Raw genomic sequence first — 12,340 nt, 5'->3', positions numbered from 1 at the left:
CCTCAACCTAGGCCACGACACGCTTCACGTCCACGCCATACGGCGCAGCTGTGCAGGTCTTGTCTTAGCTGACGATGCCAGTTGTGTACCGGGTGTCGTCATCGGGATGCTGCAGGGAAGCTGCCCCGAAACCTTTCAGAGCATGTCTAGACGCAGCCCCAGCTCTGAGCCATTGAAGATTGGCCTGCTGGGTATATCGACAGTGCCCCCCTTCCACTCAAGTATTACAGTCCTTCAGCCTTAAGAGTGACATCTCTGTCCAGTCCCAGAGACCCAGATGGTGGCTTTTCCATCCTCTGTGAACTTCTTTCCATCTCATGGGGCATCTGTGTCCCTGAACAATGCAGGGCTTGACATCCCTGGCCCAGCAGCAGCCGTACTTGTGCCAGCACACAGGAGGCTGGAGTCCAGCACAGGATGCTCTCACCTGTAGCCTTGCCAGCACATGAGGAAGGTGCTGTGCCACCCTCAGACTGGGAGAGCAAGAGTCTCCCAGGCCCACTCCAAGGCACATCAGCACCTCAGCCAATAGACCAGGTCACATCCCTGTTAGAACAGAGAAGTGCCATCCATCCAGGAATCCAGGAAATGAAGAGGATAGTGCAGGGGGCTGCAGAAGTGGGGAGCAGGCAGGCAATGACCCTGACATGATCCAAGAGCAACCACAGAGTGAGGACAGCAGTTGTAAACAGTTTTGGTGAAGTGCTATTGTACAATCCTGCTCTGCAGGGTGGATTGCAACAGGCTGCTGAAGGAACGCTTTGTGCGGGGTAAACTGTTGCTCAGGAAAAGCCCAAGATGAATGCAGTGAGTTCAGGGTGAAAGAAAAGTCAGCACCAGAGGTCCCAAAGACAAAACCAACAGACAAGCACCTTTGATCAGGCCCTTTCCACAACTGACAGGGCATGACTACAGCCATCTCCAAAGAGCTGTGTACTGGTGCCCAGCACTATCACTGCCTTCCCACCCCACCCCAAGGGCCTGGCCTCAGGCAAAGTCTCCGCAGGGGAGGCCTGGTGCACTTGTCAGTCCATCCCAGAGTTTGGTGACCCTGGTGGCTTCTCCCACCAGGAAAAGTGAGAGCAACACGATGAGCTGATCCTGCTCAGCTGAGAAGAGCTAAGCTGCATTCCTTCAGCCCATGGGGTGTCTCCAGAGCAGCACACAGGACCAGGTAAGCCAAATGTTTATTGACACTCGGTTCTGCTGTCCACAGGGAAGCCAAAACACAGCCCTGAAAAGCAGCACTGTCCTGAAGGCCCTGTCCCCTGCTCCCCACCAGTGCAGCTCCTGCTTCAGCCATCAGACCCTTCCCAGGAGCTGGAACCAGGACCTCATCTCAGTCCCAATCTGCCCAGCACAGGAATTGTCACATCCATCCGTGCTCAGCCATGGCTCCTCTCAGCTAGACCTTCATTCTGCAGCATGTCAGGATCGGTGATCTGCTCCAACTGCCTCCATGACATTCTTGAAGCCCTGCTCCCTAACCAGTGAGTGACTGTGTGTGGTGGGACTGGGCTGGCACTGTGGCTCAGCCCTGCTTGGCACCAGCACACAGCTGTCCAGAGCTGTCCTAAGACCAGGGGCTCTCTGGGGATGTGCTTGGCCTCCACTCACCTCAGCAGCTCCTCCAGTTCCCGTTTCACTGCCCCCACCACTGGTGGCCCGTGGTACACGAGTGCTGTGTACAGCTGCACAAGCGAGGCCCCGGCACGGATCTTCTCCAGAGCATCCTGCCCACTGCTCACCCCACCCACGCCAATAATGGGAACCCGGCCTGCGGGCAGGCACAGGGTCAGGATGGCACAGGCAATGCTGCCATGCCCCCAGGCCTTGCTCTGCCATCACCTTGAGTGAGAGTGTACATCTCCCTGATGGTCTGTGTGGAGAGCTCCCGCAGGGGCTTCCCACTGAGGCCCCCAGGCTCCGTGCGCTGCGGGCTCCGGAGGCTGCTGGGCCGGCTCACAGTGGTGTTGCTGACTATCAGCCCATCCACACCTATCTGCAGAAGCAGTAGTGTGAGGACACAGCTTCCACAAGCAGCCCAGCCCTCCCTCCTGCCAGGTCAGGACCACTCAGAACACAACCCAGAAGCGTGCCCGGGGACAAATCTGCCCCTCACTGCCTGGGTCACCCAATGCCTGGGTGACACAAAAAGGCATTTTCTGAGACTGACCTACCCTGGGACACCATCCCTACAGCAGCCAGAGACCTGCAGGCATATGTGCCTTTCAGAGAGGTGACTTGGCAGGACCACCACGGTCCTGCCTCCTCACCTCACACACAACGCTGGCGATGTCCTGCTTGTCCTGCGCAGTGAGGTCAGGGGCAATCTTCACCAGCACAGCTGGCTTGTGCTTGCAGGGCAGCAGATCCCTCTCCGCCAGCACCTGTTGGTGCACATGGCAGTGCATGGCAGGGAGATGCCTCCTGTCCCAGCTGGGAGCTACAGACACCCACCATCACAGGCAGTACAGGGACAGGCCCTGCTCCTCTACATGGCACCAAGAACAGGAAAGGCACCCTTGGCACAGGGCCTGGAGCACACAGCAGGCACAGGACCCCAGTGATCCCTAAGTTATGGGGTGGACGGCTCACTGCCTCATGCAGGAGCAAGTGGAGGGCAATGCCTCACTGGCCCTGGGCCCTTTGCTGGGATACAGTGCCCTAGTACACCCCACAGCAGCAGCTGACAGGGACATCTCAGTGGTCCTGCCCACCCCATGGGAAACCCACCCCCACTCCTCCCTGTGCTGAGGCAAACCCACTGGCTGCAGCATTGCAGATGCTGCCAGGAGTTGGGATGCATCCAGTGCTGTAGCTGTGGCTTGGGCTGGCTGGGGAGAGGGACCCACCTTGCTCAGCAGGTCCCGCAGCTCAGCCTTGCCCTGCAGGTCCCGCAGCCCTGGGGTGTTCGGGCTGGACACGTTCACAACAAGGTAGTCAGCCAAAGGGCCCAGGGTCCGTACCCCAGCCACATAGTCAGCTGCAGCATCAGTAGAGCTCTTGTTCTTGCCCAGGTTGACTCCAAGAGGCATCCCAGCTGGAACACAGACGCAGCTGAACCAGGGCAGCAGGACCAACCACCACCCAACAGCCACAGCACTGGAAAAAGGAGGTCCCAGGACCAGCTAAAGTTAAGATGACGGTATGTAGCCCATGTATTTCATAAGGATGGGCCTGGGACTGTCCTGCCACCACAGGAGCATTGCCACAGCCACCCCAGTCAGCACCTCCCAGCACCACAGCCTGGCAGAGGCCCTCAGGATCTGCACAGCTGGGGTCCTCTTGGCTTTGGCTATGTTAGCAGACATATCCTGCCCAAAGCAGCAAGTGGAGCTTGATCCCAGAGAAAACAGCAGGAGAAATGTGCCTAGGCACAATGCCAAGGGTGAGACTACAGCCCCAAGAGAGTCTTGCTGTCCAAGTGTTCCTCGCTCCAGCCAGGGTGCTCCTGTGTGTGGATACTGGCATTATACACCAGTCCTGGCCTACAGGTACCCAGGAGATGCCCAAACCTCCCCTGCAGACCCCAAGAGCAAAGGCTCACTAGCTTGTCTCACCCCTAGTGAGCCTGATCTGTGTCTCCTGGCGGGCTCGCAGCCTGCGCTCCACCGCGGCGTGGCCGTGGCTGTTGAATCCATACCTGCACCAGGACAGAGGGGGTTCAAGGCTGGGTTGTGTCTGCAAGCCCTCAACAGGACACGCGAGAAACACAAGCTATATGGTCGCTGTAGCTTTGCCCAGCACATCCAACCAAAAGCCACCACAGCACCAACCAAAGATCTGGGACCACCCAAATATGCACTCTCCCTCACAGACTGTGGGACGTGGTAGAGCAGCTGCCCTCACACCTCACCTGTTGATGACTGCCTCGTCCTCTGCCAGACGGAAGACCCTGGGCTTGGGGTTCCCTTCCTGGGGCTGAGGCGTGACAGTCCCCACTTCCACAAAGCCAAAGCCCATCTTGTACAGCCCGTCCACAGCCTCACCCTGCTTGTCGAAGCCAGCAGCCAGGCCCAGTGGGTTGCGGAATCGCTGCCCGAGGACTCGCACCTCCTGCGGGGCTGGGCTGGGTCAGAGCCCACAGTCCCCAGGAACCATTGCCGAGGCCTCGCTCCACACCCCTCCCACCAGACCCGGCCGCCTCCCCCACCCTATGAGGTGTCCTTACGGGGTGCCCTGCCCGAGGGTCCCTCATCGCCCGCCACGGGCTGCGAGGGGACCCGGCCACACGCACACCCACCGGGCCAGGCGACCCACCCCGATCCCTCTGTTCTGGCCGCCCTTCCGACTTCCCCACTCCCTGCCCTGGTCCCCGCGCTCCCCCCTCCTCTGCCCCGGAGAGACGCACCAGCGCGGGCCCGTCGGGACGGGCGGGGGGCAGCAGCCCGAGGGCGGCGGCGCGCAGAGCCAGGCCGTGCGCGGCCTCGGGGGGCAGCGCCCGGAGCGCGGGCATCACCGCCGCGTAGAGCCGCTCGTCGCCTGCGGCCAGCGCCGATCCGAGGAGCAGCCCGCAGCCTCCCAGCGCCAGCAGCCGCCTCTGTGCCAGATCGTCAGCAGCGCACCAGAGCGATCCCCCACCGCCAACCGCACCCATCCCATCCCGTTCCCTCCCCTCAGAGCACGCCAGTCCCGATCCCACCCCACCCATCCCGTCCCGCTCCAGCCGCAAGCGGCCGAGCCCGGCTGTCCCCGGGGCCCCACGAACGGCCCCGCCAGGACGCTCCCGGTCCCCCCGCCGTCCCCGGGCCCCCCGGGCGCTCACGCGCAGCGGCGCCGCCATCGCGCTCAGCCCAGACCTGAGGGGACTTCCGGGAGCCCCTCCTGTGATTGGCGGAGGCCGTTCCTCCCAGCCAATAGCCACACAGCCACACACAGAACACGCGGCAAGAGGCCCCGGGGCCCCGGGCGATGCGCGCACACGGCGGACCCGGGGCCGCGCTTTATTGAACGAGGTACGGACGGCCCGAGGGCCCGGGGGAAGCGGGCAGGGCCGGGACAGGGGGGTACAGCCGCGGGCAACGTCACGGAGAGGTACGGCAGAGCTGTAGTGTCACAAACAGGTACGTTACAGTCCCGGGATGCCTCGGGCTGGGGTAGGGTAAACAAGGCGCTGCTGTGTGTCCAGTCTGACTGCCCTCCATGCCTCGCCCCCAGACCTCAGTGGTCCACAGCTGCTCAGCACGCGGGAGGAGAACTAATATATCAAAACCCCGAGGCAGAAGCAGAGCCTGCCTAGCTAGCTCTGCCCTCTGCGGGGCCAGTCACATACCCAATAGGCCCAGGCAGACAGTGCCACCCTTCTGCAAACAGAGAACACCATGAAGGCCAGCAAGGGCTCCCCAAGAGAAATCCTCCACCGGCAGGCACAGAGCCATCCCGGAGACAGCCAGGAACAGTGCCCAGGACATCATGTGCAGCCTTCTCCATACAGCTACCCAGACTGACAGGGGCACTCCCCTGCCTCACTCTCACAGCATTCCCCACAGTTCATCTCCTGGAGCAGCAAAGATCAGGAAAGCAGCAGCACTTGGTGTAAGTACAGCAGGAAGAGTGCTCAAAAAGAAGAGTATGTTCATTGGAGGTTAATAGAAGAAACCAATTTCAAAGGGAGTCTGTTTCAGAGAGAAGATGTCACAGCTCCTTCCCCTCCTTCCAGCAGCCCAGGAACTTTTACGTTTTCTTCTTCAGCTCTTCAAATCTCCGTGAAAGATCATCAAAGTCAATATCTTCTGAGGCAGAAGAGTTGGCGCCAGCAGATGCTGTTGGCAGTGTGTCTGGTACAGATGGTAATTCAGGCAGCACAAAGTTATCAATGGTATTAGGAGCTCCAGCTCTTGGTTTAGGAGAAGGTTCTGGCTTGGGCTCAGGCCCTGTTTATAAGAGAAGTATTGTACCTCACCATCAGCACACACTCACCAGGCCAGTTCCCACAAAGGAACAGTCATTCCAGCAACAGGCAGTACCAATGGGTTTTTCTAACAGCCCCTAATACTCAACATTTTCCAAACCTCAACATACTCACCAGGCACTAGTGCAGCAGTGTCCTTGTCAGTGTTAGGCTCATCAATCTGAAAAAGACTCTCAGTTACTACAGCTCTGTCCCACCAGGCATGGTCACACCAGCACACAGGTAGAGCTCCAGCAGAGCAGTGCACACTCCTCCCCACCCCTAGCAGGCAGCCATGGCTTTGCAACAACCTGCCTCTCTTCCCAAGAAACAGAGGCAACTCTTCAGCTTTCCTCTCCCTCCTGGTCAACTACAGCAGCTTCACTGACCACATTCTGGAACTGGATTCATCGAGCATATTCACTATCAGACCTGAAACATTTATCAAGGCCACAAGTGGGAAAACATTGCCCCCTTATGCACGTCATCACAGCTCCTTGCTGCCTCTCTCCATAAACTACTGACAGGTCCGTGTGACTAGGAGCAGGGTATGAAATGACCTGTCTCAGGTCTTTGTCTGTCTCAGAAAAAGGCTCATGGCACACTCAGCTGTGCTTGTAAAACTTCTTATTCCCTGCATGCTGCAGCCCTCAACACCCATTCCTATCCAGTTCACTTGCACTGCTGCACACGTGAGAACACAAAGTGTCAGCACCCACAATGGTCAACTGTGCTCCTCCCTACTCAGGATAATGCAAAAACAATCAGCATGTCACCAAAACCAGAGTAGGAGGCATGACAACAAACTGCAGCAACAAAACCAGACAAGCATAGAAAGGGAAGTCTCCAGCCTGTGCTTTGTTGTCCCCAAGGACTGAGCAAAGTCTGTGAAAGGAAGAGTCTTTAAACATACAGCATCTGGGTCAGCCAAAATTGTTATCCAGGCTGTTAATTAGTTCAAAAGCCATAATTAAATAGACTCAAGACATTCACACTGCAAAACCCAGAACTTGCGGATTCTGCTTGTTAACTGTTTATCACCACTTTAACAATGCAGCAAGAGAAATCTCAGCTTTCCTTTGCAGCCAAAGCACAGAACTGAATGAGGAACTTCCCTTCACAAGTCATCCTTCCATCATGTGCACTCAGTGATTCACTACACCGGCAAACAATGCCAGTACCACGCCAAAAGCTGGCAGCAGTATCCTTTGCAAACACTTCCCTTCTCTGTGGCTAGCACTGCACTCTGAGGACCCTTCAGCTGCCTGCAGCTGCCATTCGTCTCAGGCACTTACGGACTCGTATGTGGGCGGGTTTGCCGGGATTGGCGGTGGGTGGATGTTACCGAAAGGCTGGTAGGTCCCCACTGGCAGGCCACTGAAGTTCTCCTGTACAGAGAGATCAGTCATGCACCAGACTACTCATCTGAGACACCACACACCTACAGCTGCCATGGGAGTCACAGGAAGTAGAGTCTTAGATAAACAGAGGCAAGTACGTAAGTGGGTAAGAGTTTATGCCTACAAGGAAGAGATTCTCAAGTATTAAGTCAGATGTAGTCACCTGGAGCAGGCAGAGCCAGCTAACTGGACTGTGGGTTTTTCTTAAGAACCAGCACAGGAAAACATTTAATCTCTCAAGGCATGAGAAGTACCAAGCCAATAAAGGAAATACTCTGCCATTTTTGGCCCTGTGTGCAGTATTGAAGAAATAGGAAGGAGGTTTCTGGCTCACACAAGGCTTTGAATTGGCCTCATGTGTCACACAATAGTGCCTCAAGGACCCAGAACCTGGTGTGAACCCTTGGCATGTTTATGCCTGGGCCAACAGCCAGCTGAAGATACTTGGCCCAGTTTTCCCACAGAAAGCACTTCTGGGATATTAAGACTCCAAGCCATTCCACTACTCTGCTCTTCAATCTACACAGATATCCTGTAAATTACTTAATTCAGAGAACAGAGAAGTTCTTTTCAGCTTCCACTCTTACAACAAATCATCTGCAAGAGCCACCCACTGTCTCTGTCTTCTCCCCTTGCAGGTCTGAAGGCTGGGCTCTTCTGCATTTTTCTGTGCTATTCCCATCCCACAGCGCTCACCTGATTTCCCTGACTGAATCCTGACACACTACCAGCCTACCAACTTGAAAGTGCAGCTCCAACTCCTGGACAAAAGTCTGGCAGTCACAAGACTGCCTCAGGAGTTAAGTCTGGACTCCTCTGTTCCCTGAAGGCAAAGAGGGCTGGCTGGAGAACAGGGGTAGGAACCTCCACATTCAAGAAGCAACATTAAGCTTCAGCTGCACTGCCAACAGCCTCCATCCCATGCAGTCTCACACCGAGAGGGCCTTCTGACACTGAGCTACAGGTACAGTCACCAGGCACAGGGCTAAGCACCACAATAAGAGTCTTTCACAGGAAATGGAAACACACAAATCTCAGGAACTTACCGGTCCCTTTGGAGGTGGATAGGAGAAGGGCGGATTTGTTGCTGGCATGGGCATAGGCATCATCACTGGCATGGGTACTAACCCATCCTGACCTATCATTGGGGCTGTAAATCCACCACCTCCGCCCCCTCCAGGGCCACCCTTCTTCACATCATCCGTGAACCCCACATCAATTAAATCTGCCTCTCCGCCTGCCGGGGCTTCAGCCTGCAAAGGGTGGAAGAATTCTGCTCACCAACACATCTCTGTTATGATCACAGCCCTCTGTACAGCAATAGATGCAGCATTTGTCAATGGACAAGATGGGAATACGCAACAGGAACAGAACAGAGAGCAGTTGTACAGTGGTATTAATGGGAAACAGAACAGGAACCAGGCTGTAGCACATGTAACTACTGCCACATGCCATAGGGGTGCATGAAGAAACAAGGATCATGCCATGTTGGGGCTGTCTAGAAGATACCAAAGCACAAGGACCACCCAGTTCACTGCAATGCCACATGCTGGGGCTCACTCACCATCACCACTGAGTCAGGCTCATAGGGCACATTGTAGTTTTTTGCAATCTCAATGAGGTATCTCTCCACCAGGATCTTGGGTGGTGCTTCCACACTCAGCTTGTGCATCAGCTGGAACACAGGGCTGGAGAGACTTAGTAGGGCCAGAGAATGCAGCATCCAACAGCCCTGTACAGTGCCATCCCAGCCAGGGCAACCAGCTGCGGGGAGCAGCAGGCAGCCCTGGGGAGCCCTCTCCACCCAGTACAGCATGCTGCAGGCAGCCAGGGCTCTATTTGCTCTACCCTTCCCCATCCACAACCAGCAGAGCAGGGCACCCCTGCCTGGGGCCTTAGCACCATGCTCCAATGCAGGTGGGCCCTGGCTGCACAGCAGCTGCCGTGCTCCAGAGTGACTGCAAGCATCAGCCACCAGCCACGGGCCCAAGGGGCAGCAAGCCTCAGCAGGTGTGGCTGCTCTGCCAGCTCCACCTGTTCTACCAGTTCATTACCCTGTCGTTGACTGTCCCAATCTGGTTTGTCCGGCACAGCTTCCCATACTCTTTGCTGTACTTAGCACACAATTGATCAGCAACCTGCAGCAGGAGAGAAACTCTAGAACATGCACACCCCTGCTTTCCCCCACCTCAAACCACACATCCACTCACCCACCTCCCTCTCCCTCATTTCTCCCCCTGAGCACCCCAGTTCAGCAGCTGCAGCAACCCCAGATGCTCCAAGGACATCTGGTTTTCATCTGCAGAGCCCATAAAGTCCTCTGTTTTAATGATACAAAGTCCCAGACAAGGACTTCCATCAGCATCTGGCAGCATCACCCCCACCCTGCATGTACAACATCCCTCAAGCAATCCTACTCACAATCTTCAACTCGGCCACTTCTGACTGGAGGCGTGGTGCAGCCCAAATCAGTGTTGATACTGCCTCTGCCAGGCCAGAGTCCAACTCCCTACAACCAAACAAAACAATTCTCTCTCCACCCTGTGCACCCAGCCATTGCTGCCCTCAATCTGCTTAGCCTTTAAGTTCCCATCCTCTACACTGGGCTCCACAGTCCCTACATGGGGAAGAAAAAGGTCTCTGGAGAGATAAACACGGGTGCCCTTCTGTACCCCAGACCTGCCCCCAGCAGTGCCCCTTGCTGAACCCAGGGCCCTCCCCACCAGAGCTTACTTCATGGACTGGATCAAGCCAAAGCGGGCGAGCAGCAGATCACAGTACAGCTCCAGGATCTCCATGGCCTCCACAAGGTAATCTTCACGGATGATGTGCTCCACACGAATCCTGGCACGCTCATCTTTTCCTGCTGCCAGGTAATCTGCAATCTCCTTCCTTGCCTTCTGGGCTAACTCAGCTGTGGCACATAACCCGGGCCTGATCACTGTGCTGGCCTGGGCTGCTGCCTCCAGACCACCCACAGTCCCCATCACACATGAAGCCACCCCCAGCTTCTCTCCACTATCAAATCTCTGCAGCATGAGACACTCAGCCATGGTTTGACAGAGCCCTCATGCCCAGCTCCAAGCATACTTAACTCTTGGGAGAAAGAAAAGTGAACTTTAGGCTGCTGGAACCACCCCCGCACCTACAGCCTCCCTGCAGAGTTAACCAGGACCACAGACCTTACTGTGTCAGGGCAGGTGGGGAGAATCTCCCACAGCACCCAGGGAGTTCCCCTCTGTGCTGTCAGCACAGACAGCCCACAGCTACCACCCCACAAACTGCACTCCAACACCTGCCAGAAGGTGGAAGAGGCCAGACTGTGGCCAGCCTTCTCCTCCAACTCCTTGTGCACCGAGGCAGGTTGTAAGGCCCGGGTCCAGCAAGGAAGAGCAAAAAGATCCTCCATACTCAGCTTGTGAAAGTACCCCAACTTCAGAAATACCTTCTCAAGTCTCCTGAGCCCCCAAGGCATCCGGGGTCCCACCTGCCACCTTAAATACTCACTCTTTTTTTTCTCCAGTAGTTTGAGGCGGTTGATGACGAGGCGCAGGTTGACTCGCAAGCGCTCTGCCTTGAACCCAGAGCCCAACATGATAAACACTTTCTGTGGAGAAGAGAGACAGTCACTGCAACCAAGAACTGTCAGTCAGCACAACAGACACTGTTTTACTGGGGGGAAGCCAAGAAATTCCCCAAACAAGCAAGCCCTGGTCTGCCAATCCTGAATTTAGTTATTTATAAGTGACTGAACCTTGAGCACTCGTTATTACCCTTCCCATTTTACAACCCTACACCTAACCAAGACCAACAGGATTGGCCTTAGAAACTTCGAGGAAACTTCCTGGACATTTTTTCTAAAAACAGAAAAGTCAACTGAAGAGCCAAGCCCACCTCTGTCCTATCAAAATGCAAGTTATAAACCAGCTATGTAATTAATTCAAAGACTGTGGAAACTAAGGTTGTAACAATCTCGTCACCACAAAGAAAAAGCTGCCGTTCCACATTCCCCATACTCTTCCTGCCTACTGAACACACTTCGTCTCGCAGGAACCATTTCAACTTACTAATCCTACAGAAAACAAACTCTAATAGTATTTAATTATAGTATTCTCTTTGCCAAGAACCATTCATCAAACAAAAGCTTCCTTAAAAGATATCACATAGAAAGACCCCGGTTTGCATCTCACTTCCCCATTCCTGCTTGCCGGGACTGCGCTGCCCAGCGCGGAGCGGGCCATGACCCATTCAGGCTGCCAGGCCGGCCGCCAGCCCCACCGGCCGCTCGGCAAGACCCGCCGCGCCCGGCCCGGCTGCCCAGGGACGGCTCGGACAGCGCCCGGGAGGCCCTGCGTGAGCCCCACCGGCGCGGCTGCACCCGAGCGCCCAGGGGAGAAATCCCTCTCCCTCCCCAGCCAGGGGCCACCGAGGGGACATCCCACACAGCACAAGCGGAGCAGGTCCCTGGGCTGCGGGAGACCCTGGGCAAGGCTCCCCATCGCCTCCTCGGACGCCGAGGGCCCCCCCCGTCCCCGCTCCCCGGCCCCGCTCACCGCTCGCCGCTCCGCAAGTCTCCGCCACCCAAAATGGCGCGCGGCGTCCGCAAGACTTCATGGCCTGCGGAGTGATCCTCGCAATCGGCCCTGCCCGCGCCCAGTCTCCGGCACCCCCCGCACCCAGTCCGGGGCACGGGCGAGCTGGCGCGGCGGGCACCGTTCCGGCCCGCTTCTGCAAACAGGACCCTGGCGCCAGGGCGGCCGGGGAGAGGCGGGCACGGCCCGGGGGAGCGCCGCAGAGGGACTACATGGCCCGGCGGAGGGAGCTGTGCGCGGCCAAGCTGTGCCACGCCTGATAGGCGCCCGCCGGTGCCCGCCCCCGGCGCGGCGGTTCCGGCGGCGCGGCGTTCCGCGGGGCGCTGTGGCCCGGCCGCGGGCTCCCCGGCTCCCTGAGGGCCGCACGGCGCCGCTGCCCCCGCGGAGGAGAGCCGGATCAGAGTCCAGCCCGGGCTTGGGCCCGGTACCGCAGCCCGCGGGTAAGCGGGGCCAGC

At 57.1% G+C, this 12,340-nt stretch overlaps 2 protein-coding genes across 2 annotated transcripts; both read right to left on the bottom strand.

Annotated features, from left to right (window-relative positions):
* Window positions 1-6: 6 nt before the first annotated feature.
* DHODH (dihydroorotate dehydrogenase (quinone)) lies at window positions 7-4,786 on the bottom strand (the record flags this gene model as incomplete). The annotated part of the gene is made up of 8 exons (XM_083869936.1): window positions 7-1,483; window positions 1,618-1,777; window positions 1,849-2,002; window positions 2,277-2,390; window positions 2,856-3,043; window positions 3,564-3,646; window positions 3,860-4,059; window positions 4,355-4,786. The coding sequence occupies 8 exons, from the start codon at window positions 4,784-4,786 to the stop codon at window positions 1,429-1,431; spliced, it is 1,386 nt and encodes a 461-aa protein (XP_083726062.1). The 3' UTR covers window positions 7-1,428.
* Window positions 4,787-4,883: 97 nt separating this feature from the next.
* IST1 (IST1 factor associated with ESCRT-III) lies at window positions 4,884-11,960 on the bottom strand. Its single transcript, XM_083870099.1, has 10 exons — window positions 11,847-11,960; window positions 10,801-10,900; window positions 10,027-10,207; window positions 9,715-9,802; window positions 9,348-9,431; window positions 8,858-8,968; window positions 8,340-8,546; window positions 7,189-7,281; window positions 6,029-6,074; window positions 4,884-5,876 (listed from the first exon to the last, which is right to left on the bottom strand). Exons 2-10 carry the CDS (start codon window positions 10,886-10,888, stop codon window positions 5,677-5,679), a joined length of 1,098 nt encoding a protein of 365 aa, XP_083726225.1. The 5' UTR covers window positions 10,889-10,900; window positions 11,847-11,960; the 3' UTR covers window positions 4,884-5,676.
* Window positions 11,961-12,340: the final 380 nt, after the last annotated feature.

The sequence above is a fragment of the Zosterops lateralis genome (assembly GCF_965231275.1).
Source record: "Zosterops lateralis genome assembly, chromosome: 12".
NCBI classification, from domain to species: Eukaryota; Metazoa; Chordata; class Aves; order Passeriformes; family Zosteropidae; genus Zosterops; species Zosterops lateralis.
This window is presented reverse-complemented; position numbering and strand designations above follow the sequence as displayed.